The 27850-nt window shown below is 42.9% G+C and overlaps 1 protein-coding gene across 7 annotated transcripts in view; it reads right to left on the bottom strand.

Annotated features, from left to right (window-relative positions):
• NUP93 (nucleoporin 93) overlaps positions 1–27850 on the bottom strand; it is a 77247-nt gene that overhangs the window by 7560 nt on the left and 41837 nt on the right. For 6 of the 7 annotated variants that reach the window (XM_032701357.1, XM_032701355.1, XM_032701356.1 and 3 more), the window contains 15 exons: positions 21465–21527; positions 19607–19735; positions 13856–13957; positions 13102–13176; positions 10866–10955; positions 9391–9530; positions 7194–7326; positions 6083–6240; positions 4529–4694; positions 3626–3719; positions 2409–2600; positions 2050–2176; positions 1865–1937; positions 1493–1537; positions 629–745 (listed from right to left, as the gene is read on the bottom strand). In XM_032701357.1, the coding sequence (XP_032557248.1) occupies positions 629–745; positions 1493–1537; positions 1865–1937; positions 2050–2176; positions 2409–2600; positions 3626–3719; positions 4529–4694; positions 6083–6240; positions 7194–7326; positions 9391–9530; positions 10866–10955; positions 13102–13176; positions 13856–13957; positions 19607–19735; positions 21465–21527 (1704 nt within the window). The remainder of the gene's footprint in view (positions 1–628; positions 746–1492; positions 1538–1864; positions 1938–2049; positions 2177–2408; positions 2601–3625; positions 3720–4528; positions 4695–6082; positions 6241–7193; positions 7327–9390; positions 9531–10865; positions 10956–13101; positions 13177–13855; positions 13958–19606; positions 19736–21464; positions 21528–27850) is intronic. The other variant, XM_032701358.1, reaches the window with a different exon arrangement.

Below are 27850 nucleotides of genomic sequence, written 5' to 3'. Positions count from 1 at the left end.
TGACACACAAATAAAAGGAGCATGATGAGACTTGGTATTTTAATCTCATTGAAAAAGCAGAAGAGTCCTATGCAGTAGGTGCTCAGTGCAAGCTCAGGGACACTTCCCTCCCACAAAGAGTCAAGACCATATAAGCTACAAGCAACATAATGCTGCTGGCTCATGTGAAAAAGTATTTTCCCCTAGTTTTTCTCTAAAATAGTGTCTATGGTTGAATCCACTTTTATTTCAAATGTATTTCAAAAAGAAACACGAGTACTCACTATAAAGCCTAACTATTTTAGACTTCAGTTCAACATCCATGAAATTGGAAGAGTATACTCCAGGTAAATAACTTCACTAGACAGAATAAAATCATGCAGGAGGCAATCACTTCAAAAGATGACATTGATCAAGAACCAGAATGTCCTGAATCAGAATCCCTGGAGTGCAATCCATCTGGGTTTGCTCACTAAACCCCCTCTCTATGCAGCCAATGGCTCTGCTCTAACAGCAGCAGAAATAAGCTGCTTGAATAAGGGCAATTCAATCTCTGAGATGAAATTTAACCTCCTAATCACAGAGAATGTTTGGAAAGAAAAACGGTGAAGCAGGTACACAGTTAAGGCAGCACACAGGAGATATTTACCTTTGCAAGGTCATAGAGTTTTGCAGCTTCTTCAAACAATCCTTTATTTTCTGCTGCAGAAGCCACTTTGTTAATAACGGATTTTGTGTCACTTGTAAACTTGTCTATCACTCCAGGCTAAAGTGAGACAAAAATAAGAGGAGAGAAAAGAGAAATCAGGATGCTTAAAAACTTCTGAATATTCTGTCAAGGCAATGAATATTTTATGTGTTGGCTTATGATTAGAATGGCCTGTACATTTCCATGGGAAAGTGCAAAAGTGAGACATTAAAATTAGAATGAGCTCTTGCAAGAGAGACTTTCTCCAAAACAGAGTCAGCACTGAGACATCCTTGCTTTTTATTTCACTCAAAATGACCCAGGTAAAATAATTCAGAGTTTGAGCAGTTAATTGCTGATGACACATTCCAGGGGAGAAGAAAACACAAAAGATCTCAGCATATAACACGCCAGGGGCTCCAGGGATGCTCTTTGTTTATACTGCCATGACAGGCTGCAAGTGAAACCTTACACAGTTAAAAGCAAGGGCAATAAGAATTTTAAAACAAATAATAAACCTGTAGAATAAAAGAGAGGGAAGAGTCAAGAATATCTGGAAGTGATTTTACTGTAGTCGAGCATGCAAAATGAAGATGATCATCTAGAACAATTTATTTTAAACTTAAGATTGCTGGTTTCACACCAAAGAAAGTGTAAAATATTTGTAAAAATTATCAGGTTACCTCACCACTTTTGAACTGACAAAACAAAGACATTTAAAAGAAAATCCTGTCAGAAATAACTGTCCCCCATTTATGACTGCTTTGGAAATCACACATGCTTTGTGCTTTTTATGCAAAATATAAATATAAATTGTTAACTCACCTTCCTACTACCATCTTTTTCCAGCTTTCCAAGAATCATATCAAACTATATCCACACAGATGTAAAGAAAAAAGGAAACAAAACCAGAGAGATGAATTGCATGTATTTCACAACATATTTGCTAAATACAAAGATGAAGTAATGGATGAATGAAAAACAGTGACCATTGTCAAAAGCATTTGTAACTAAATAACAGGCAAAAAGACACGATCAACTATGTTAAATGTATGGTCACTGCAAGACCCTCCAACATCTGGGTCTGCCTCAGGCACAAAGGGTAAACAGCTGTTAAAGCTGTCCTGTCTAATAAAGACCTTAATGAAGAAATGACTTTCAGCTTAACTGAGGAAGGCAAAGCATGGCCAAACGTACCTCTCTGCTTTCAATTACTATTTCACTAACACAACGCAGGAACATGTTCTCTCCTTGGCTGTCCTTCTCATTTCTACAAAAGAAAGAGAAGGAGGAAGGCACTGCTGTTTCTGAGAACTTTCCAGATAAGAAAAACGAAGCAGTAATAAAGAGGAGAAAATCTAGAGACATATATTAGCTCCTACCTGAGAAAGTAAAAATACTGCAGAGCTTCCCTCGGGTCTGTCGATTCAAACTTACGGGTGTAAAGCATCAAAAGCCGCGCAAAATTGAGCCGTCTGACACCAGGAGGGTCCCCAACTTCATGGCTTACTGCAAGGTCAGAAACAACAGTGTGACAGAATGGAATGCCAGGAAAACTGATCTTCATCTGAAATCGGTCAGAACCACGATCCAGAGCTCGAAAGGAACTAAACCAATTAACTCTGATGAGACTGTTCCGATAAACACTCCTTGATTGATCGATCGCACAGACCTGCAGTGTCTACAGGGTACTCTGGGGGCTCACAAAACATTCCTTTATTGGGAAGTAAATAGGACTTACATAGCTGTGCACTCTGGCCAGAAGATTTGAGGAGCAATTTTAACTCGAACAGGACCAAAGCAACATGAACAGCGTGACAGCGCAAGCGCTCTGTCCGGAAGAGAAACGCGATTGCAGCTTCAAACTGTGCTGTCAAGAACAACACCTGGAAGTAGAGGAAAGGCGGCTGGTTCACTGCAAAATGTGATTCACCTGGAAAAGAACAAAACATGGAGCGTTTTCACATCGTTTTCATGGTTGTGCCATCAGAGGTGGCTGACAGTGGATGCCTCCTGTCACAGCGCATCACGGCTGTTCACCTGGTGCCAACCAAAACAGACACAGCACACAAAACTGAACTCCTAATCACACATCAGTAGCTCATCTACAACTGCTCCATTGCAAATTTATCAGGAAAGATCAGTGTCTTTTCAGACAACAAACCGTCAACTCTGATAGACTGCAACAGATTCTCTAAAGATCACAACTTTTTGTCTTTGTTTATATTTCTGCTAAGTGGTACAACTAATGTCAAAACCCCGGATTTTCCTGCTCAGTGGCACCAACAGTAGCTTACTGTATTTCTTTGCCACACAATTTTGTGTGAGTGTTAGTGATACCACAAACTAGAAAGCTGGGGAGAATCAAAATCTGTGTGTTTTGGATAGTCCAAGTGACTTAATTTTGAGTGACTGGAAGACGATTAGAAGAAAAGGTACTCTCTTGAGCTGTGGATGGTCTAAGAACTTTCTGAGGTCTAAGGAACTGTGACTTGGATACCCAGAAAATTACTTGAAATATTAATTTAAGGGAAACAATGAACATCAGATGCATACAGAGAAAAGGCTTGGAAAGACATGCCTACATTAGGTAGTGATTGCTTTTCTGTTCTGTATTCCAGAAGTTGGAAGTTCTGCTAAAGACTTTGGCACATTTATGGTGAAAGAAAGTAACCTGCAATTAAGTATGGATAAAGGAGAAACAGCAGCAGTATTGTTCACAGATGAATATTTACTCTCAGGATTGCTGGGAACACACCAGACTTATTCATCACGTCTTGCTGAAGTCTGCCATTATTCCAGGGAAGCAGGCTGTCCATGGACACCCTGAAGATGCCTGTCTCAGTGGAGAGCTGTAGGGTTTTGTGTGCAGTCTGGGGTTCATGTAATAAATATTGAAAAGTGCCCTAAGCAGAAAAGCAGAAGCCCCAGGTAACACATTCCTCTGTGGTTTCTCACCATAGTCTTCCAGCAGCTGCTTCTGGAACTGTGATAACGTCAGTCGGTCCTGTGGGGAGCTTGCACCACCATCATCAAAACACACTTGGTTCAGCTAAAAAACACACCCAAAAAAACCCCCACAGTTATTTCCCCCTGCACAAGGAATGCACTCAGAAGATATTCATTCCATCTGAAGCCCCTTCTAGGATTTGACCAACTGCCCAGAAACTACTTCTAGTCACAACGTCCACTGCTGGGAAGCAAAGATTCCTAAGGCAGCAGCAGCAGAAATCCATGCAGATATAACCAGGGGGTTCTGTATCTGTCCATGCCATCAGACTTCAGTGCTGGGACTCTGAATACTCTCTAAGCAATAATTACAAGCAGCACTCCTTAGCCACAAATACAATATTATTTTAACAAATACACCATTCTACCCCCTCTTTCTGATAAAGGTGCCAGCCAGTATCTGTCATGCCCCCACCAAAGCTGTAAGGACACCAGAGACATTGGCAACATTGTCTTTGGTCAACTGACACCGACATTTCAGACATAATCCATCCAGGAAGGAGAACTCAAAGAATCCTCACTGTAGCAAGCTAACATTACTTGTTAAAACAGCTGACAAAGATCAGTGTCAAATGAAGAACATGACACTTCCAAAGACAAGTGTACCCAAACTAACACCTGACAGTACAGAGGGCAACAGAGCAGCCCTGGACTCAGGTTCCCAGCCCTTCACTCTCTTCAAGATCAAGTCACATGCATCACACTGATGCAAAACACCAAGGAGCAGGTTTTCCCTACCCTAGAAGTGGGTAGCAGAGCAGTGCAGAAATGCAGTACCATTTAGAACTGTTCTTTAAAGAAAAAAAATAAATCCAAAGACCACCACCACCACAACCCCAGCATCACACTCACTTTTAGCCACAGATAATCTTCTGTTTTATCAGCAATTTCACTCTGGTTGTCTGTAATGTCACAACGGCCAATGATACAATAAACAGCCCTTTTGTAGGGGTCAGTGTTGTTTCTCAGAGCTCGTCTGTAATGAAGGCGCAGTTTGTTTTCTGTGGCAGGAGACAGTCTGAGGAAAAGAAAAGATTGAAGGAAAAGACATGAAACCCATTTTCCCTGCATAAGGCAACCTAGATATAAATAACTGTAAATAGGTGTGTATTCACAGCAAAGGTATAACAACAGTAAGCACCGGCCGGTATTTGTTGCACTTTCTATTTATATCTGTAGGTCAAAACTTTGCACACATGAATTTAAACACATAGCTCAAGTTATGTAGGTTTGTCTTCAAATACCCATTGCAGGAAAAACAAAGTAACCATGTGACAGTGTCTTTAGGGGAACATCAATACTGTGGTAGATGAGCTATTTTTGTCCGACTGCTATTTCATAATTTCAGAAAAAGAGAGCTCACAAAGTCTTTGGAACTCTTTGGGTTAATAACTAACAAGTGAGCAGGTCATTGTACCATGAAATCTTTTAGGAGAGATACTTTCATCCTTGTTATAAACTACTGTCATAATGTTCTTTGTCATTCTTTTTCTGGTACCCTCTTGTAGAGAATTTTACAGAATTGAACCAGTGAAGTGTTCTAGACAAAGACATTGCCTGTCAAATCTGTAGGCAGAGCACCTTTCCATAGCTGTAATAAAAACAAAATAAATCAATTATACTGTATCTCATTAAAGTGCTTATAATGAAAACAATGACAATACCTTCCCTAAAGTTTCTGGAACAATCCTGATATAATGAGCACTCCTAGATACTCTACAAAACAGGCTCATTTATAGAAGAATAACATGGCATACACTACTTGGTAAATGGCATTTGGACTTTTTTTCCTTTCAGTTTGTTTTGTTAGCTTGCAACTGTTTGCAACCACACCAGAAGCAGTTTGGCCAGTGGCCTGGGCCCAGTGATAGACAGCAAAAACTGGAAAAGGAGAATAAGCACAGGAAAGAGGTGACTGTGAGTGCCTCTAAAGGCCTAACAAACACTGCTTGCTTTTCCTGCCTGGCATTCTTACGAAAACAGGTGTAGTAAAAAGTGTTCCCCAAAGAAATTCAGCTAAAATAAGCAACAGGGGAAATAAAGAGAGACAGGATTCATGACAGCAGATTAAGTCTGATCTATTGTGTGTAGCACCCCACTGTTACACAGGGCATATCCTCCTGTAAAAAGGCAAAGCTGCACCACACTGTATTATTTTTGAAATGTAAATTTTTGCATATTTTTCAAACAACTCTTTCTCTATTGAGATTTTTAGACTTCAAAGCCACAAATTAAAATATGCAAACTTCTTGTATGTAATTTAGGTAGGTGATATAAACAAACACCAGGCAGCCACCACCACCAGAAGAGACCTGAGCTCCTTGCATTCCCACCGAGCCACTGATTAATTCACCACTCCACAGCAATTCCCACCCCTCACAAAGATCCTTCCTCGTTCCCAATTACCTTCTGTCTTTACTGTGCATGTACTCCTGGAACCAGGTTTTAAACTCTCCCAGCTGGTGCTGTGCCCGTTTCACCACGTGCATGGCTGCAGTCAGATCCCCACAGCGCATGCAGTAGTAAATCAGTGCCCACACAGGATGCCCCTCCACCTCACCATCCTGAAAAGAAAGAAAATACTTGATTTTTTAAATTATTCTTTGCCTGGTTCATTATTTCTGCCTTTATACCCACACTCTAATTTCGGTAAAAAATTCTGTTTGTGTTACAGAAGCCAGAGGTTATAATGGTTAAGTCCTGTGAAAGCTCTGTACATCTTTTAGCAGTGAAGAGTGTGACTCTCCTTTGCTTGCCCAGATTTCAGTTCTGAGTGGGGTTCTGACAATCCCAGAACCTGCAAATTATATTCTCCCCACCCAGGAGGTGGATTTGTATTAGACCTGATACATTAAAACACTAACTTTAAAATTAAAAACATTTTTACTGAAACAAAGATACCAAGCTAATCATAGATTTCAGCATGATCATAGATTTCTCCGATGTTATAATTTATTATTTCTTCTTAAATTTAATTTTTCAACCCAGCCTGCCTATCTGCTAATTTTGTAGATTTACAGCTATGCACTTTCCACTGTATGGAGGTAAGCAGGGTTTTATTCAGATTCCTAAATAAAAGGCTTAGGCTACATCTCAGATGAATTCATTACACATTTAGTTATCAAAAACTGGTGTCATCATCTTACAACAAGCATAAAAAAAGAGAAAAAGCAAACCAGGGAGATTAAATTACTGCTTTTTTGAAACATCATAGTGTATTTTAATACTCCTCGGTTGATCTCTAAGATGACCACCCAAAGAGACCATGATTTCTAGAATTTAGAACTCAAACTACTGAGCACCATGTTTTGTGACCAGCTCTGAGTTCAGAGTGATTTTGGCTACTATCTTCCATTTTCCTAATGAAAAATTCCAGAGAAGGAATAAGAGCCTGCTACACCAAAAGCAGCTTAAACAACAAAAAAGCCACTGGAGGCTGCACCAGTTTCCCATCTGTACTGGAGCAATCAGACTGGTGTTATCACTTTAGCTCTGTGGCTGAGAGTGAGGGACAAACCTGGAGCCCAGGGACAGACGCCGGGAGTTTGATGTTCAGGAAGCTGCGGACTAGTTGGTAGGTCCCTGGGACTCCACCCAGCTGAGCCTGATGCAAGTTTCCAAAGACTGTCACAAAGGTGTAATTTTTGTAACTGAAAAACAACACAAGCAAAACCAAACATGAACAGACTGAAATATAGCTGCTACAAAAACATCCAGTGCCTTGCAGATCTGACAGAATTAGCAATTTAAAGCAAATTACCTTGATGTTCCAACATTATCATCACAACAGAATGAGGCAAACATTGCTGTCAATTTAGGAAGATCCTTGTGTTCAGCAGTCTCAAGAGACACCATGTTTGGAGGCTATGGACTGCTCCAGGTTCAACTCTGTGTTCTGAATTTCCTGTTATTAGGTTTTCATAGTACTAAGTTAAGCTCAATGTAATTGGCAAAAAGCTTTTCCATCCTAATGCTTTAGCTCTCAACCCTATCACTAAAGAACAGTTAAACACCATAGATGTGTTTGTCTCTCTTCCCCGCCCCATGAAAAAATACTATCCTTGGGGCTCTGGACTTGCCAGAAGGAAATCCCAGAGAAAAAGGGAATTCAGAGAAATACAACTGGTAAAAGCAGCGTTAAGAACACCTTTTAAAATAACCCATCAAAGCATTTGATCAAGGCAGATCAATTCAACAAATACTGATGTTTAGAAGTAGGAGTCTCAAAAATCTGTACCCTAAGGGAAGACCTATGTAAGCAGCAGCAATAAATGCCATGAAGTTCGTTCTTTCTCTGCAGCACACAGTAGACTCATGCACCGTCAGGCTATAAAACTGAAAGGCTATGCTAAACACAGGCAAATATCAGAGTATCTTGATAACTAGAATTATGGCTGAGTCAAGAGCATGCTCCTCAGGGCTTAAGATCACAGTTGTTCCAAAGCAACTAATGTAGGAGCAGCTGTGAGTGGCATTACATCTCCTCGTGTACAAGTGTACTGGTGAGGCATGGAAACAGTTCAGTATTAGACAATTCCCTCTTGGAAAGGAAAACACCAAAGCCAAGCACAGGGTTGTGTGTCAAGCCTGAGAGGCACAATCTTCACAGTTGGAAGGGCTGGGGGTGAACTGTATATAACTCTTTCAGTTAGCAGTTAATGGCACTGTGAAAATTCAGCAAGTTGGATCTTTGGGCAAATCAGGATAAGAGTCACTGGCTGATCACACCCTGCTGAGACCAAAGAACTGGGACCAGGAGATCCTCCAGCTCCTCTGTGCACAGGCGGGCACTCCACCATCACCCCTGGGTGACAGGAGCACTGATGAGGTGTGACAAACAACTGCCAGGGCCAAGGAGAGCCTGTGCCAGGAGGTGAGAGCATCTCTTCCCAGAGTGCTGTTTGAGAGCAGAGCACTTTCCATGCTCTGATGGCAGATCTGTGTCCCCATCGAGTGCCCACGTCCTGCACTGCAGCCACTGCTGCATGGGCTGAACGAGCCTGTGGCATCACATCCCAGCTACCAGAGACCCTGCACCATGCACACGTGCAGGGGATGGGTAATGCTGCCACCCAGGGACCTGGCTTTGGGCAGCCCCATAGCCTGCAATCCTCCAAGCACTTTCTCAGTCAAGGAAATTAGGCCCCCATGGTACTTGCTGATACACGCAGCAAACCACCTCCTACAGCCTGAAAATCACTGCTACACGTCTCAGCTTCAGCCTCTTCACATTTTCCAAAAACTTTTCAGCGTGGAAATGGCACGATCAGAACCTGACTCATTGCACTGGGTTGACCCCAGTGCTGTCCTCACGAGCTGCTGACAGTCATCAGCAATCAGAAAATGAACACACAGAAAAGAATTTTTTTTTGCAGAAGGGAAATGGATCCCTTTCCACAAGTGAAAAAATTTCACATATCACTGTGCAGATATGGAATATTTATAAGCAACACAGAAGAAAGAATAAAAAGTCTTTGCATCTTCTAAACAACCTCCCTATGGATTCAAGGCCTTTTTAACTAGATCACTCTTAAACTAAAACAGCTTTATGTTCAAGTGGCTGCTCTAAGCCCTGCACAATAAAAAAGACAGGCAACAGACACTGCTGTGAGCAGCACAAGGTAGCTGACTTCTTAACATGCACATCACAAAGTCATTCTGGGTGGTTATTAGGGAACTTTATTAAACTGTGCCCCCCAGAGCATTCCCCTTACCTCTGCTCCAGGTAGTGCAGGGCGTGCCTCACAAATTCCATCCGCACCTCCATGTTGGTCCGAACCTTCAAGGCATCACTGGCAGGAACCAGGGTAACATCAGTCATTTGCTTCACCATGGCCCACATCTCGGAGATGTTCTACAAAGAAGTCATTCCACACCTCAGCAATTAGTACAGAACGAACAGTCAACACTGGTTTGAGCTACATGGAGTTCTGATGCTCAAGGAAAGCATAAAAACACAAGAGTAATGTAATCTGAGAGTTGTACTGGAGATACTGGATGCAGTCATGAAGGTAAGCTGATTCTGTCCTGCAGAATTCCAAATTTCACAGGCTTTTCTGCATAATTCTTGTCCAAGAAGATGGCTATAAACCTTGTACTGGCAATTGTCACCTAGGATTGACAATTATTTCCAAAACTAGGCTGGGTACTTGGTGCTTGGCCTCTTGCCCATTTCCAGTTCACACTTTCCACTCAATAAATCCCACAGCACCATCAGCTTTCCTTGTAAGCAATGGCTCTGGCTGCCTTAGGAAAGCTGTAGATCAGCTGTGATAAGAATCATCAAAAGGACACTGATCACTTGGACAAAGGCTCAGTTATAAATACAGGTTGAAAACCATCCAGGTCTGCTTATTCACAAGGACGAGATCATATCAGTGTCTGCAGGACTGGGGCATCCCTGCTGAAACGGCAAAAGACTGAGAACTAACAGCTCTGTCCACTTGGGCAAGGGCAGCTCTTTGATCCCCCTGCTTCAAAGCAGCAAGAACACCGAAATTCACTGTGTTGTCCCTTGAAAACAAACAGAGCTGTTCAGAGCAAAGATGCACATCTGCAATTCAGATCCCACCGAGGCATTTTCTGAACAGCTTCTTGCTCTCCCCATTTGCACAGGTTTTCCATGGCTCGACCCTCCTGCAGGATTCTCCTCCAGGCATTTCTTGAAGGTGGCCAAGTTTGTGCATTTGTTTTGCGTTTGGGGTGGATCAAGGCAACACCATTACAGGAATAGAAAAAAAAAAAGTAGGCAGATCATTGGTTTAAAGTCAATCCCAGGGGCTTTATGCTTTGCTATGGGAGCCTATTTCAGCTCTACCACAGCCTGATTGAAAACCCTTCACCTACAACTAAATACCTTCAAACGACATTGAGAGACCACATTTGGAAAACCAAACCAACAGAATCTATTTAACATTAAAAGCAATTTTTTCCTCCAAGAGCTTATCACTTATGATGGGACACCAGGGTCGTTTCTTCCTCACTGTGTTAAGAAATTTTCACCATGACCAGCTTCGTCACAGGTGGGCCCTGCTGCACTGGAGAAAATTCCAGCATTGGCTCTGTGTTTTCTGTGGAGCCATGCAATTTTTTTTTGGCAATATCAGTATTTTTCCCGATATCAGCAGGCTGTTAATCACAGATGAAAACAGATTAAAGGTATTTCCTTATGTTAACTCACTGGCAGTACCTTATCATCCAATCCTGCAGTAGCAGCACAAAGGTCCACCAGGTTAGGCTGCAGATGTCCATTCACAATCTTCTCGTTATAAATATAAATCTAAAACATAATTAAAGTAAGCATGTTTAACAACACGTATTATGCCCCATCCCCCTCCCAGCCACAGCAGCAAAATCTGAACCAAAGGCTTCCAAAGCAGTGCCCCCAGCAAGTCCCTCTGCTTCCCTCCCACATTAACTGGTTCTAACCCAGCAGTGGAGGAACCGGCCTCAGCCTCATCTGAGCTGCCACAGCACCTCAGAGCCTCAGGCCTGCCTGAGGGCAGGCAGCTGCCCAGGGCTTCTGCACGGCAAAGCACTGTGCTGGATGCCCTGTTAGACTAATTGCAGCTAATTGTTCAAGAACAAAGATTCAGAAGCGACCCGACAACTAGATGGTTGTGATACTCCCCTGTAAGGGGCTGCCTCCTACCTGCTGACATAAAAGAAACAGGATTTTGCTGGTTTGTGGCAGTACTCAGGGAAATCTGAGACAGGGAAATGAACAGAAACCTGGCCCTTCAAAACCTACCCTTAAACATATACACCCCCCCCCTCCGTTTTAACTCTTGATTTAATTTAGCTTCATCTACTCTTGTTTATTCTACTCTCAGCCTAAAGCCAGTCCACTATGTCTGAAAATAATCATTCTCAGTGCTAGAAAGGCAGTGCCATTGTACTTTAACTCCTTTTGTCATGCACTGCTTCAGCATGCCCAGTGTGCAAACAAGATGCAGAGCTCAGGACTGCAACCAGAGTGCAGCATCAGTGCAATCACACCCAGGGATGTCACCGTGTTCCTGCGAAACGCTCCGAACTGTCCGTGAAGAACAATTAATCACATCAGTCTAATCAAAACACACTTCATGGCTGCTGATAAACCAAAGCAGCATGAACTGCCTGATCTCCAGGTCTCCTAACTCCCCACTGAAAGCACAGGAGCCCCATAGAGGCTGCTGACACCCAGGTATTCTGGCACTCCAGCAGGCTGACGTTGAGGAGAGCTCAGCCAGGCCAACTTCTCCAGAGGGCTTGCCAGGAGCATTCAGTGACTGCACCAAGTGTTCTGGTAGCAGAAGCCTGGCCACAAACACCTCGTTTCCAGGGCACATGGCAGCAGCCTGTGCACAGCCTGTGACCTGCCAAGGGCCACCTGCCAGGGCAGCTCCACAGCCACCCCAGAGCCAGCACTGCGAGACAGGCTGGGCTCCCCATGTTCAAAAAACCAGCAGAGAACAACACTGACAGCTCCAAAGTAGAGGCATAGTTATGCTGTAAGGAAGACCCTCACTGCTGTATATCACAGCAGATATGAACTAAACTAACCAACTATTAACAGCCACCAAATCAAACGTACACTTTATGGGCACAACCGTGCACCTTCTGCAACTTGTTTCTTTCCAGTTACCATAACTGAATGCGGATGTAGGAAAGCAGATGCAGGAGCTGCTCTCTCTGCCTCAGCACAGACTGAGCCAACACACACAATAACAGTGATTGTGTGCAAATTAGGCAACGCTTTGTCTACGGCGTTTCGCATATTCCATTTTGAAAAAATCAAGTCCCTTTCTTTCATTTTGTTCCCAACAGTGCTGGTAAACAGATAATCTCAACTAACAAAAGTAATAAATTGGTTATGTAAAGAAAGGTTTATCAGTTTTCCATGAAAATTTTCCGAGGGAGTCTAATGCTACCAGGCATATTAATTCATAGCTGATGCACTAAAGCCTCTCATAAGCAATGCCATTAAAATAGGATACAATTTGACAAACATCAGGATTAAGACTTCAGCATGTTTTTTTCTACACACATACACATGAGAACAGCGATCTTCCACACGTGAGAATAAAGGGAATATAAAGCCTTCATTTGCATACAATTATATATCGACACAAATCCTAAAAAAATACTGCTTTTGCAAAATTAAAAGACTTTCAGTTTACTTTATAAGCATAAATGCTTTCTACAGTCATATACGGTGTTTAGGATCTCTTTTTGACAAAAAAAATCCTACGGCAAACAGATGAGTACATTCCTAAAACGTTGTGCAACGTTTATGTATTTGCTAACTGCATTTTATCTCTAGGCAGATATTTTAATGTTTTACTTACCATGCCTTCTTACACACTATGCTCACATCTTCATTTCCCCTGCCCCTCTCTCTGTAGAACACAAATGTTTAACTGTGTTTTGCCATTTCCACTCACCTGACGAGCATATGCCATCTCCACGCTGTCCAAAGAGCTGCGACCCGGAGGACCCACCTCACCAACATAGCTGGGCTGTTCAATGAGAAGGAAATAGGAAGGCATAAAGGGCACAATTACCACAGTGCATTTTACCAACACATCTGCTACTAAAGAACAAGAGCAAAGCCGTGTTCCTGACAGAACCAAGAACAGGGTTTTGAACTAGGGAAAAATGCAGCCTCACTGCAATACCCCATTACCTTCCCAATATAGCTTAAACTTCCTAAAGTGACAGAAATCCTCCTTACTCAGTGCACAAGCCAACCATCAGCTCTCTAGAATTAGGACATCAGTGTCTCTTGGTAGCATCTTATAATTTTAACTCTTTGGTTTTGTTTCTGAAAAGGTTGCTTCTTGTCACGTCGATGTCTTGCTGTGAAGCATCTTGTCCAAACCTCCATTACAGCAAGGGCATGGAATTCAATGGACCAGCTCAGATGGATCCAGTCTAGCAGATCTGATACTCCAGTTCTGTCCCAGTACCATGACACAGACACAAAATAGGACTGCAGCATTCAATTATGTGCTGAAAACTGCCCCACTGCTGCAGGAAGAAGTATGCTGGCAATATCCTGACCTGAAAAAATTGTCTTTTTACCCACAGAGACTATGCCAGGGTTGAGATATTTTGAGTGTAGAGCAGGGAGAGACAGCCTGATGGAGTCACAGCATGGAAAATTCATACTCTTATAAAATTCAAAACACAACATGCCAGAATAGTCCAATTCTGCATAAAGCTATTCTTGTATGTTTTCATTACAAAGCACTGGTATGTTCTCAATACAGCCACCACTGAACATGGATGTTCAGCACTCTGCAGGAGTCCAAATAACTATGCAATACTGTCTGATATTTCCTGCTTTCTAAAAAAAATGTAACTCTTCATTTCAGCATCAGCATTGCAAGTCTTGGGTTTGAAACATCAATAATTTTTTTTTTGCAATCATTTTAAAGACAGATCCCTTTGAGGCAAGCAGTCCTTTAATATCAGCTGCTTCATAAGCCATGCTGGCCTGAAGATAAAAGCAAGACAAGCTCAGTACAGAAGCATAATATTTATTATAAAGCCAACTGACATAGCTGGGGCAAGGAAAGAAGGAACAGAGGAGCTTTCAGAAGAGCAAGCAGGTTTTCAGGCTTGTTACTGTATAACTGTAGCTCATCAATATTCATCTAAACTGGAATCAGTAACTTTTTCCAAGAAAGAGCAGGTACACCTGCAGAATTTTAAGCTTTTTACCAAAGTCAGTTACAACTTGCTGCACATCCTCATTAGCTGTTACATTGCACTTTAGCAAAACTGTCAAACAGCTTTACTTCTTCTCACATCAGTCATCCAGAACATCAGTACTTTATTGTGAAGGCAGGATCAACTCCTGGTATTGCTTAAGGACATGCTCTAGTCTTCCTGGAAGAGGTCACTTAAATGTGGCCAACTTGCTACCTGTACAAACAACATAAAGCCCAAATGCAAGGAAAAAAAAAAAAAATCATAATTTTCACTTCCAGTTTAATCAGCTGCAGAGTTCAGCTTTGCTGACACCTGTCAGGCTGCAGCATGGCAGGAGCAATGTTCCTGCCATGACCTGGCTCCTGTGGGTTTCAGGAAGAGATCCAGAAATGGGTAGCATTTCTCCAGATGGTGCCATCATTCAGCTTCTTGTTTCAAATGAGGATGAAATGCTGGCAGGGTCTTCAAAAGAATCTCACTTTTTTGGGAACTGTATCCCAACTTGAAAATTAAATAATACAAACATATGAACTTCCAGACATGTTACTGATCAGTTTTGCACTGAACGCTCTCTCAGTCATTCCCAAATTAATTTCATTTTTATATCAGTTTAACCCAGAATACCTCCTACTGCTCCTTTACACTCATGAGCAAAGACACTAAATGTGTTCTTGCAAAGACAGTGACTCCCCACTGTCCTAGTCCTTGAGTTTTGATCAGGGAAGTTTTCAAAGTTTAAAATTTAGAAACAAAGTGACACAATTGCAATGGCCAAGAAGGTGTTCTGAATTAGATAGGAATTTATATGTGAAGATAAGGACACCAACCTCTACCAAGAAATTTTAAGATCTTTGTGCTGTCTCTGATTACTGCTTTCTGTGCAGCATACAACAATTGATTACAGGATAAGAACTACTCAGCTGTGTTTGTCCCTAATATAATGAATTATAAATGAATGAAGGTACCAAAGACAAACCTGAACAATCCTTTAAAATTGCTGGAATTAGTTTATTACTGCATTAATTTCTCACTAATAATGCTATTTAAATAACGTCCAACCTGATTACAAAATCAGGGAGATGCATTTATACCATAGGCTGTATAAAAACACCTTACAAAAAACCCCAAAGAAATCCCACTTTTTCTTTTTGCAACTGAACTTACACCAAAAATATTCTTCACTGTCCCTCTTAATGGACACCGATATTCAGAAGCGTTTGCATTTTTCTTTCAGTGCCAAATGATCTGACACAAATTCCCTTAAACCCACCTAAAACCCGACAAATTCTTTGTTCTTTAGAACAAAGAAGCTGTTAAAGCAGGTTTCCTGGGAAACAGACGGGACGGCAGGAATAGCTTTGCCTTCCCCTCCGCCGTGCCAGAGAAAATGCAGAGTTATTTAAAGTAGCTAAATTATGGACACTGCCATTAATTACTGATGAGGTTTCATCTCCTGAAGCAAGTGAAGAATAGTACAGAGTGACTTAGTGTCACTTCCCAACCCGGGCCCAAGCACCAGGCACGTAAAGACTGGGGCTTTGTTTTATGTTCCTTTTCCTGCACCCAGGAGCACCCACGTGGCTGCCACTCCAGGGAGTGGGGTGTGACTGCCGGGTTAAACCCCACAGGTGAGCCTCGGAATTCAGAAGTGCATGCCTGAAACTTAAAAATAACTTCTCTGGGATTTGTGTTTTCCTTTCCTTTCCCCAGTTTTAATTTTACCCTAACCGTTATGCTTTGAGGATCACTTACTGATAATCTCCCCCAGCTGAGAACTGCCACACTGAAATTAAATTCTTTAAATGCCCACTACTGACTTGGCACTTCAGAAAAAAAAAAAAATAAATCATGAACTCCAGAATTTGTCCTGCTTTTCTTACGTTTTTCTTTCATATGGAAAAGTAAGCAAGCTTATTTCCTTTTTTTTTTTTCCATCATGCATTCTGGCTTAATCTTTGAATTATTAAACTTTAACAAAGCACTTGCTCACTGAACTGTCTCACGGCTGTGCTAAAAGGAAAGTTCAAAAGGAAAACTGAAGCAGTGAGTCAGCACAGGGAAGGCCACTTCCACTCGTCCTGCTAAACTGCAGAAATGGAGAGGTGTGCAGGCAATATTTCTGCAGAAGGATGTGAGAGGCATCTCCTACACACTAAGGGGGGGATGTGGGGAAGGAAGAGAATCTCCTTTGCTGGCAAGTCAGAACTTACCAAGTGTTCAAACAAGGAAAAGATAACAAAGATGTGCTGAAATCAGCAGCTGGGAGCAGACGAGAAGAATCGTGCTTCAGGTCAGGTTTTCAAATTTAACTGGAGCAGCAAAAGGAAAAACAGAAAAGTGGGAAATGCACAAAGGACTGTGGAAGCTCAAGTGCACACCTTTCTGCATCTCTAGTCTGATATTCCTTAAATGGTTTGTGCTTTTTTTTCAAAAACCTTTGCTTTTCCCTGCCCTGAATTTAGGTCTTTCCAAAACATTCTTCAGAACCTTAATATTTATTCTGACTATTATCCATTTCTGAGAGCTGGAGCTATGCTGCACTGCCATCACATTTTTATCTTTTAAATTCAATTAGCCTAACGATGCTGGTTTTCAAAGGAGTCCTCCTTCATTTGTACTCAGCCAAGCATTCAGCCTCACTTGCACAACAAACCTCGTGCATGCAAAGATGCATTATTCATCACCCTCATATGCATATGCACATTCCTCAGCAGAAGTCTGGGCAGACATTTTGTCAGCACTCCAAATGGCTTGGCCAGTAGATGCAGGGAATAACTAGGCAGGAGACTGAGCTGGAGAAGCCCCATCAAAATACAGTGTGGTGGAGCAGAAAGCATCTTGCAGTTCTTGGGATTTAAGGGACACAAAGACATGATACAGAGGGGCAGAAGAGAAAACAAGAGCACCAGTGTCTCTTTGTTACTGCACCAGCGTGGTGCTTGACAGCAGGAGTGGAAGAGTTTGGGGCAAGCGTGGAAGAAATTAAAACTTGAAACAAAAGGACAAAAGAAACGCCTCGGCACCTAGTGGCACAAGACTCACAACAAACACCTTGAGAGCACAGGTGTTTGATACCTTGAAAACAAAACTCAGGCTTTCCTCCCTTTCCCCCCTGCCAAGAAGCATCTTTTTACCAGCTCTGGCTTTCCCTGATGGGAAGAAGGCCAGGCTGGAGGACAAGGGGGAGAAAGCCCTAACGGCAAGTCCTGTGCTGGGTCCTTTGAATTGTGAGCTTTGCCCCTTAATTGGTCTGATTTCCATGAATAATGTGTTGGTATTTCACTCTGCCCAAATTAGCTTGCCCAAAGCTTGAGAATTGGCTCGCAGGCAGACCGGCCCCCTGCTGCCTTTGGATCTGTGCCTTTTCAGTTGATTCTCCATCTCCAGAGGATATCAATTAAACCTCTACTATATTCTACAGGCTGTGTCTGTTTGTGTCACACGCACACAAAAAACTTATTTGACTGGAACAAGGCTTTAGAAGAACAACCTGCTGTGGGGAGGTTAGATAACAGGCTTTTAACACAGTAGATGCACTTCAAAACCTCTCAGACCTTTGACTCCTTGAGGCTAAGACTAGAATATATCAAGGATTTTAAATGCTCTTGAAATGATATACTGATACTATGAGTGCTTTGAAAGGGAGAGTGGAGTATTACTGAGTGATGGTGCACATTGAGTCTTTAAACTCAGTCATGAAAAACATTAGGAGGTGGGTTTTTTTCTCCTCCTCCCTCCCACCAATTTGATGCTTGGCATCTGGAGTGCTGTGGACTAGAGGTAGCATCCCTTTGACACTGAAACACCAGAAAAGGTGCTTCACCTGTTCAGAGTGGGTTATAAGCAAAGATGTTAGAAGCTATCAGTGCAGCTGCCAAATTTTCAGACTCACAGCCCAAAATAACACAGTAGCTGTTCCTGGTTTTAAATTAATTCAGTCTACATTATTTAGCATTGCTAATATTGGAAAGCTGGACAACCTTTGAGAAGTCACAGTAAAGTATGAGTAAAATACTTTCTGGGGAAGACAGCCTCTATAAAAAGATGTATGCTAACTGGGATTAACCTATATTTAAAAGAACGGTAATCAGAAAGGGACATTCCATTAACAACTAATTATTTCCAAATCCCTATACAGGTCATACCCCATTAGCACCAAGGGCTTTTTTTATTTTAATACACTTGCAGGTCTGTAAGTCATTCCAACGAACAAGAATTCATTTTCATGGGTGCAGAACATAGCTATAAAAAAATGGGTCTGTTTTCTGGCCTGAACGCACAGCAACTTGCATTCCCCCCATTCTTTATCAGCTCTGCTGTCAAGGTGAGCATTTCCATGGAGCTCTGTGCAGGGGCTGTGATGTAATTGTGCTCCAGGGATTGCAGCTGCTGCCTGATGCTTCCAGATCAGAGAGGGGAAGTTCCCACAGCTCTGCATGTAACTCTGCTTCACTCTATCCATTGAACTGCAGCGTTTTCCTTACGAGAACCAACTGTAAAGTTTGAAGTTGTTACAGAAGATAAGGAATGTTTTAAGATGCTAGTCAATACCTCTTCATGTAAAACATGGGGTTAGTCTTGCCCAAAGGATTTGGTAACTACTGGATTAAACTTGAACTGATGAACACTAGAGGTCTTAGCAGCACAAAATTCTAATCCGCTCTGCATGAGACAGCAAGATAAAAAGGAAAGCTGGGTTTTTTTTCGATTATTCATTTGGTTTTGCCAAAAAAAACCTGTGAGACTTCATCAGCCTCCTAAGAAAACCCAGAAATTCTGGTTAGCACAGAGTGATAAGGGAAAGAGAGCACTCTAAAACCTGTGTGTAAGCACAATTGCACCTGAGAAACTGCTCTCACTAGCAGTGCAAAGTTTTCCTGAGGGTGAAGCTTCCTGACGTGTTTTCTGTCCCCTGGGTATACTGACCTAATGTGTGTCTGTGTGACAATTTCCAGCTTGCATACATGTTGCTTAAAACACAGCTTCAGCAACAGGAGCTCCGTTGCCTGCACCCATCAGTCAGTAGAGACAATCACAAACATTTGATATTTTGCTAGACAGTGCATTCTGCTAGTCACTGTCATTTTGGAATCAAACAAGAGATTTGATATTTCTCATTTTCACCCAGTTGTAGCTGCAGAATAACCCAGAGGTGGTTTCAGCAGTGCTGGAGTGCCAGCTGTGTACGATGCTGTGCACGGCTGTGCACAGTGTTTAGAAGGACACAGTTACCTCATTTTCCTGGGTGAAATCAAGAGCATCTTCCCCTGATGCAAGCAGAGAATGAAGAATCCTTTGTTTCACCTGTTCCCATTCAACCAGCATTGATTCTCGGTGATACTCCTCAGCCATAGCAAAAGTCTGTTGGTGAAGAAGAACAAGAGCTAAGGAACACATAGGAACACCCACCAGCCCAGTTCTGCTATTAATAGACAAGCCCAAAAATTAAACAGAAAATAGAACTACATAAATCAATCAGGTCAGCCCTCAGGAGCTAATGATGTGCTGCATATTATTTTAACAGGCTTCGTGTTCAGGTACAGGGGGATTTGGAAAGTAGGTGCGTGTGGAATTAAGACAACTCTCACACACCTCCAGCTGGTAAAAGAGGGAAACTGTGTCTCTGCCATGGTACTGCAGTACACAAATCTGAGCAGGCTGGAAATCAATAGGCTTGCTCCTTTAACTGAGCAGCACACACAATATATCCAGGTCATCACTGATCCGTGTGGCTTGTTGAGACTTAACTTCTCTTATGACAACCAGCTTTTCACCTCCCCAGAGGCTGCAAAGGTCTGACTCACTGCGTTCTTAACAGAGATGTGTGTTTATTGCCCATAATTCATTTTCAGGTCTTTACCAGTGCGTTTTTCTTTTAAATGGGAAACAGGAGAAAATAAAAGTTAAAAGTATTACGGGAAAATTAACCGGTGCCAAAGAATCAGAAAGTCTCTCTCAATAGGAATGTCACTCAGGAAAGCCCATAGGAAATATCATATCCCAAGAAAAAAAACATCCTTTTACCTTGAAAATGGCTGATGTACTATATTTTCTTCAGATTCAGTTGGGAACACATGGAAGGAAACAGCTCAATAATCCTTATTTTGGCAATAGCATTAGGATAGAGAAGATGCTTCATTACCTTTCCTGTTATTGTTGGGGTGAGACTGACAGCCTTGGGTATACTGGGACAGGAAATAAGAATGTCTCCACTAATTCTAAGTAGAGGATAAGCTACATTGTGTCTTCCACTTCTCTCTCTTTCACATAGCTCTGTGCAGCAATGGGTATGACTAAATGTCTTGCTTGGTTGACCAAGTTTTTAATCTCTTTGCAGTCCACTGTTAGGACATTGACAATTAATGGGCAGTGAGTTCCCCAGAATAAATGAATTGATGAGAGGCAGTGACACTTGGCAAACATTTAATTTGGGTGCATGTATGCAACTAGAGCATAAGATTTGTGTTTCTTTGTTTTGTTATATAAATTCACTTCATACTTTCATGGTAGGATATAGGTCTTATCCTTACCTTCACTATAATAACTTTAACAGAGTTTTAAATATGCTTCCATAATTACAGTATAATCACATGTAATCAAAATAATTTAATAATGCTTAAGTACTATTTCTTACAATTTGAAAGAAACACAGGCTCAGTTCTAAACCTGATGCCCGAAGTGTACACGGAGGGAAACAATAAGCATTAGGAAGCATGGAATGACATTTCCAAGAAGCAGTTTTAAGACAAACAACAGGAAGCATTTTTCCACACTGCATAATTCAATTGTGAAAATCATTGTCCCAGAACATGACAGATACCAAAAGCATAAACAGATTCAGAAAGAGGATCAGATGAATTTCACATCAGAAAACAAGCTGCAGCTCAGATCATCTTCATAACTTGTTTGGAGGTGAAAACACTACTTGTTTGGAGGTGAAAAGACAGGAGATGAACAAGGGAAGGCTAACTCTGACTTTTTCTTGCACACTAAGTACTGGTTTCTTTCAAGGGAAGAAAACTGGACTCTGCAAATGTCTCCCTTTTTTGTTTTTGTTTTAAGGAAAAAATGGTGCTTTATTCCCACTTACCCTCCTCCTGGACTCTTCAATGGCTGAGAGCAATGCATTATCTTTTTCATTTTTCAGGAATCCCTGCAGAAAAGGAGAAACAGAGCTTCAGACAACAAATCAGCCTTGCACTCACATCAGATACATATTGCAGTACTCAGCTCTTTCAGCCCTGAGAAGTGCTCAGAGCTCTCTCCCCAGTCCACTCTTGACAAGTTTAAAGGTCACTTTACTTCACCAGAGGTACAGTAAGATGCCCATACAGAGCAATGTGAAAATGAAAATGCATTAATCCCCTCTTTTAATATGCATTAAATCCTAGTGACATGTCCTGCTTCTATTCTCTTTTATCTCTGTGTCCCAGCATCTGCTTCCTCTTGCTCTCCATTTGAGGGAGCTGGGATGAAAGCTGGTAGGAGTGATAAGCCAAGATAAGATTGTTGGACTTGAGTATGCTGAAAAAAATAAAAGAGGCTTTGACTTGGCAGCTTCAGGCAGAAGTGGAGCTCTTGGAGGACTGATGGGAACTGTGAAAAAGAGCCTTAAAAATAGTTGAGGAAGGATGGAAATAACTAAACAGTTGGAAAGTATACAGAAAAAGTTTACCACACAGCCTCTCTCCATGCATACAGCTGGAGCAAAAAAGAATTGTCTTTGTAATTTTCAGTATATCCGTAAATCTCAAAGAGGTTGGGTGTATGTGAACAGACTGATTTAGATGAACTGTTAGCTCCTTATCTCCAAGGTTACCTTCATGACCCATACTAGGAAATATAAAATAGTTTTAACTTTAAACAAGTAGCCAGGTAAACTGCAGTAACATACAGAGGCAACACTCAGGATATATTTATCACACCTTAACTTGAATACCTTTATTTTGCATTTTCACTGTTACATCACCAATTAAACAAACCAAGTTGATTTGTACTCCCACACTTCAGCGTAATCAGTATTCAGATCATAAAAAAGAAAAAGCCTTTGTCTCCCTCTGAAGTAATCAACTATAAATTATCAACTCCATTAAGTGCTAATATCTTAAAAGCCTGTACGCTCATTACACAGCTCTAAAACCAAAAGCTGCTAACAAACCTAGAGTGGGAACTCAATGGACCACACTGTGCTTTTAAAAAGAGAATACACAATTGCAGCAGTGACCAGCTGAATTTGTCAGGAATCAGGAGGTTTTTGTGCCTCTCATTCTCCCCATCTTCCTGCAAAGAATCCCTGTGCTGTCACAGGGAGATTTGGGCCACTGGAAAAATATACCTATGGTAGGTCTTAGAAACAGCCCTGCAGCACAAATACATACAACCACAGGTATCACAGACTACTACTCTGGGAAGTGAGGAGCATTTGAAATCCCCCCAAACTGAAGAAGTCTGGTAGGAAACTGCCCCATCAGTGTTCTGCCTGCCTCCTGTTGCCCAGCACCAGCACGGGGAACTGAAGGCATTGCTTCCCTTCCTTCTGAAATATGTAGAACAAGCATTTGACAGACATCCATGGGACAGGCTGTGACCCCCTTCAGCCAGAAATAGGAACGTGACCCCTTTCTGTACATCAGGGGGAGAACAAACTGCCATGCTGTGAGACAGCTGTGCCAGCACTTCCCCAGACATAGCCCCTGGAACACACACGGAAGGGAGCGGTCACCTCCACCCAGCCTGGTCTTCCTTTCATCAGCCACCATGCCCTGCTTTATTTTTAGGCAATGCCCACAGAGAAATCACAGTCACACTCTGAAAAGGAGAAGCTAAATCCAGATCCTTGCACACGTCTGGGGACCAGCTATTCCAGCAGCTGTCACTGAGACGAGGGTTGCTGCAGCCACATAACTGGGCCAAGCCCCAACCTTGGCTCTGTGCAGGAGAGGTGGGGAGGGATGGAGACATGCTTTGCATGCTTTGTAAGGCTTGTCCATGTCTGCATGGGTGGAAGGACTTTGGGAGGGCAACAAGTTTGTCGAGCTTTTTTTGGGGGTTTTGGGGTTTTTTTCCCCACCTCCAACGTGAAGTGAGGAAAAGTTATCCGGAATTATGGAATTATAACAAGCAGTGCTTCTAGACCTTCAAGCACACACCAACATAGGAGCAGAAGAGACAGCCACGTTTCCGATGCTGCAGAGGACAGCATACTAGCTGTATGCTAACAACACTGTTAACTGTACAGGCAAAACCAGCCCCATTTCCAACACCCAGACCTGTGGCTATCTGGACACAATAGGGGGTGGGAGCTTGCAGAGGTCCTGGATGGTTGGCTCCCTGCTCATTCTGTGAGCACTGGGCTCCTGAAAGCCCCAAGAGATGAGTCCTACCTTTATTGCCCTTGGCTTCCCCTCTGTCCTTGGAAGGATGTGTGCCCTGAGCTGAGCAGGTACCTGCCTAGAAAGGTACACAGCAATGATAACAATCAACAGAGTAATTTAAGACGTGCTTGAACTTCCCTTGATGTCAGTAAATCCAGGCTGAGTATTTTAATGAAACCACCCAGCTCCCAGAGAGTTCACTGGGTCCATTTAAGGGATTACATTACACTGAATGCCAATTAGAGGATGATAATTGTCTTTTTCAATCTCAAAAACTACTCTTTTAGCAAAAGAAAATCCTCACACATTCCAAATAATATCTGTAATGCCTCACTGAGGAGAGGTACATTTTAAAAAGGTTGCCCTGTGTCTTGTGCTAAACATTATGACTGTAGCATGACAATTGCTGCTTCAGTTAATTACAGGCTAATTGTTAAACCTCAGAAGAGGGAGTTTCAGTAACTCCTGTTACTTACTGCTCATGAGACTGCTTCTGCTTAGTCAGGCCAAACAAGAGCTCCTGGGGGTGTCACTCCAGGCTTCCGCGGCCAGAATTTCACTCGTTAAGAAAGTGAGAGGTGTCTGGCTGCTGGATTCCCCGGGTTTATTGTATTGCCACCTAGTGGTGCTCTACACTTTGGTCACTGGCCATGGAGATTTCACGGACATGCATAAATGCACTCAAGTCTACCCTGGCTATATGAAAAAGCAGAGCTCTGGAACACGGATGGGCAGAAAGATGGACAAGATGTGCTTTACGTTAGAGAGTTTTGGTCCTCAAAAACCCCAGGCCACAACTTTAAGGGTTCACACATCCCTTAAGAAGTCTGGGCTGGGAGCGGTGCAGGTTGTGCTCACCAGTTACATCTGCCCTAAAAGCTTTCCACGATCCCAGAGGCGAGGTTTGACTTTGCCACGAACGCTCGCAGACTGTACCAAGGGTAGGGCGGCGCAGCTCAGCACGCACGGGGAGCACACGGCCCAGATGGCAGGAGCTGCCCTCTCAGGGGAGATGCTCCTGTCTGTACAGCGAGGAACGAGACACGTTGGGCGTCCAGCGAGAAGAGAACAGAGATTATTGTCACAAGACAAAAGGCTGTTTTGCGGCGGCAGATGACAAAGACAGGGACAGCCAACACGAGCGTCGCTGAAACCTCAGAGGCGAAACCCTCACCTTGCAGCTCCCCGTGCACAAGCTCTGCCCTCGCAGGGTTCCCAACGGATTTTGCTTGAAAATTAAAATGAAGGTTTACTCACAAAGCTCACAGAGCCCTAATGTCACATCGCTGTGCCCTCCTTTAGTGAGTGGCTTTTGATTTTCCTCTGTTACTGTGGGACTCCCACGCATTCTTCCTGTGCTTAGTTCAGAAGGGAAGCAGCACAAGTCTTCTCCATCACCAATTCTCTGCAAAACTCGCTGCTGAATGTTTCCCACACACCATTTGTACAATATCCGATGCGATGGTGTTTGCAAAACAGGGACACAGGCATAGAAATACACTCACTCTCCCACCTTCGGGTTCCCGTTTTCAGTTAGTCCTGCCTACTCTTACATCTCTACTGACTCACTGCATCTTTCCCAAGCACGTTGCAGATCCTCTTGGATCTCTTACACCTTGAATTCCAGGCTGATCTTCTCACACGCTCCCATTTCTGCTGAAATCCAGCCCCTTGAGCTCTGCCTTTCTCAAGGATGGTTTTCAAGAAGAGGCCCCACCAGCATAAGGGCAGGCGTCTGCATACCCCCCTGGAGCCTGTGCCACCTCCCTGTTCTCATCTCCCTCCTTGCTGCACTCTCATTTCTCCTCTCAGACAAACACTGACACAGACTGATCTGACAGGAACCGACACCTGCCTTGCTCCAGCCTGAATTCCAGCAAGAAAAGTGTTCCAGTAATTCATTATCTGTATGAAAGGGCACCCACACACGCACTGATGGTCCCTTTTTGACAGGAGACTGAAAGTCTCCTCCATTTACCACAGTAAATGAGGTTAGTAAACTCTCCTGGCTGAGAGAAGTCTCTTAATTACTTTCATCAGCCAGGCCATACTTTTAATACTTGATCTTGGTATTCAAGCTGTCAAGAGAAGGCAAATGTTGCCAAGCAGTATACTGAGGCCTTGGACGTTGACAGCAATGGTTACTTTTTCACTGGCAGAGAAAGAAAGAAGAAAATGAAATGAGCAATCTGGGACCATTTAAAGTCAATTGCTCTTCAATTAAAATATTTCCAAGTGCTGGATTTCCAGTAGATTCAGTGAATCCAGCAGGGATGGTTAACAAAAATCACCTTTCAGCGAAGATTTGGGCACAGTAGCTCCAGGTGAAGCACCTGAATTTATTATCTCTGATAGCAATTTTAAGAAAAAAATTGTTAAATATAATTCTACTGCAAATGTGGACATGTCCTGAGGTGGTGTACCCTGGCACAGCCCTCCTGGTCATGCTCTCTCTGGGACAAGAAAATGAAGCAAAGCTACCTGGAAGCCACTGCCACAATAATAGACCTTAACTAGGTATTATTGCTTTTTTAATACAAATTATTGTTTGTGCTGACACAAGCATCAGTGCTTGCTGGCTGGCTTTAAATAGATTGGCCAAAGGGCCCATAAGCCATGAGGTGGCCAATTGTTGTATTCCTGAGGATGGGGACATGCCAGGGTAGCATGGGTAGTGTTTTTCTCCATTCACTCTTCCTTTGCATACATGACACCGGTGCCTCTTGGAAGCTTCCACAGGTCTCCTCTGGATTTGTTTTGCAGAAAGCATCAGTTTTTGCTAAAGCCACACAAATAAAGCAGCTTCCCTACAGACCTTGGCCAGTGCAATGCTGTGTCCTCCAAAGCATCAAGGTAGCTGCCCAAAGATCAGCTACCAAGCACAACCAGCCAAGGACATTTGTGAAATCAGCTTTCTCCTTGGAGAACTTCAGATGGCAGAACTGCTACGGGGCCAAAGCAGACTGAGGGCCCGAGTGCAGAAATCCCCAGAGAAGAAGTTAACCCAAGGAAGGGTTCAGTCAGCATCACTTCACAGCTGCCTGAGAGACAAGGATTGAATGGTTGTACACAGACACAGAGGTGCACTGGAAAGGACGGTCTGACGAGGCTCATCTCAATATACATTGTTCAGTTTAAGGATTCAGCAATACAAAATTTCCCCAGCCTAAGACAGCTGCACTTGTCAAACTACAATGTGCATCTCTCAGCTTCCTTACCATCACGTTCAGAGTGGGAAATCCTGAAGCATTTTTAATTCACTGTTGACTGAACAGGAGAAGAAGCAGGGAAAAAAGCAGAAGGGTTTGCAGTTTGCTAAGACCCAAGAGCCAGTTGTTGCATCAGAGACTTTCAAAGCAACAGTCATGTTGGAACTGAAGAAGTAAAAACATGTAGGCGAACAAAAAATTCTGCTAATACAGCCAAACACTGGGCTTGGGGAAGATTTGCTGCTCTGCTACCTGCCTTCACAGGGGTGTTGAACCACATTCCCCCAAGCACCATGACTGTGCTCCACGCTTGTAGCCAACAATCGTGTTCAGTTGGTTTGAGAGCCAAGTTAGGAGAGTTCTTCCCCACCCTGCAAGCAGATAGCACTTGATTGGCAGCAAGTCATTATAATATACAAAGCACGACCTCCTCTCTGCTCCATTGCATGACTAGCAACAATTTTAAAGGTTACTTCAGGGTTTTTTTTTAAGCGTCTTTCTGCTCCAGCAAAATCAAATTTTGCAGAGCTGCAATACTGTCTCCTTTCCTGCTGGAGAACCAGCAACCTGGACCTGGCCCCAGCGGCAGCAGGAATCGATGCAGTCTGTGGTGCAGCCCGGTGGGCAGCACATGTGGTGCAGAACAGAGAGGGGCACCTCCGTTTGCCCACGAGCCTCTTCCACGGGCTCCGTGCGCTGCAGAAGATGCACAGCAGCACCCTTTGCCAGAGACAAGTCCTGGGGTGGGAACGGGGCTTCCCTGCCCCACCATCAGCATGCTGTGGATGCAGTGCCCAGGTTTGAACACAGCCTTTAATCCGTGTTGCAGAGTGAGCTTTAGGCAAATATTTACAAAGTGGTCTCCGCCACAGGCTAGCGCCGGCAATTCAAAA

This window comes from Chiroxiphia lanceolata, chromosome 13, assembly GCF_009829145.1.
Source record: "Chiroxiphia lanceolata isolate bChiLan1 chromosome 13, bChiLan1.pri, whole genome shotgun sequence".
In the NCBI taxonomy this organism is placed as follows: domain Eukaryota; kingdom Metazoa; phylum Chordata; class Aves; order Passeriformes; family Pipridae; genus Chiroxiphia; species Chiroxiphia lanceolata.
The sequence above is the reverse complement of the archived record's forward strand: the minus strand, read 5'-3'. Positions and strand labels throughout refer to the sequence as shown.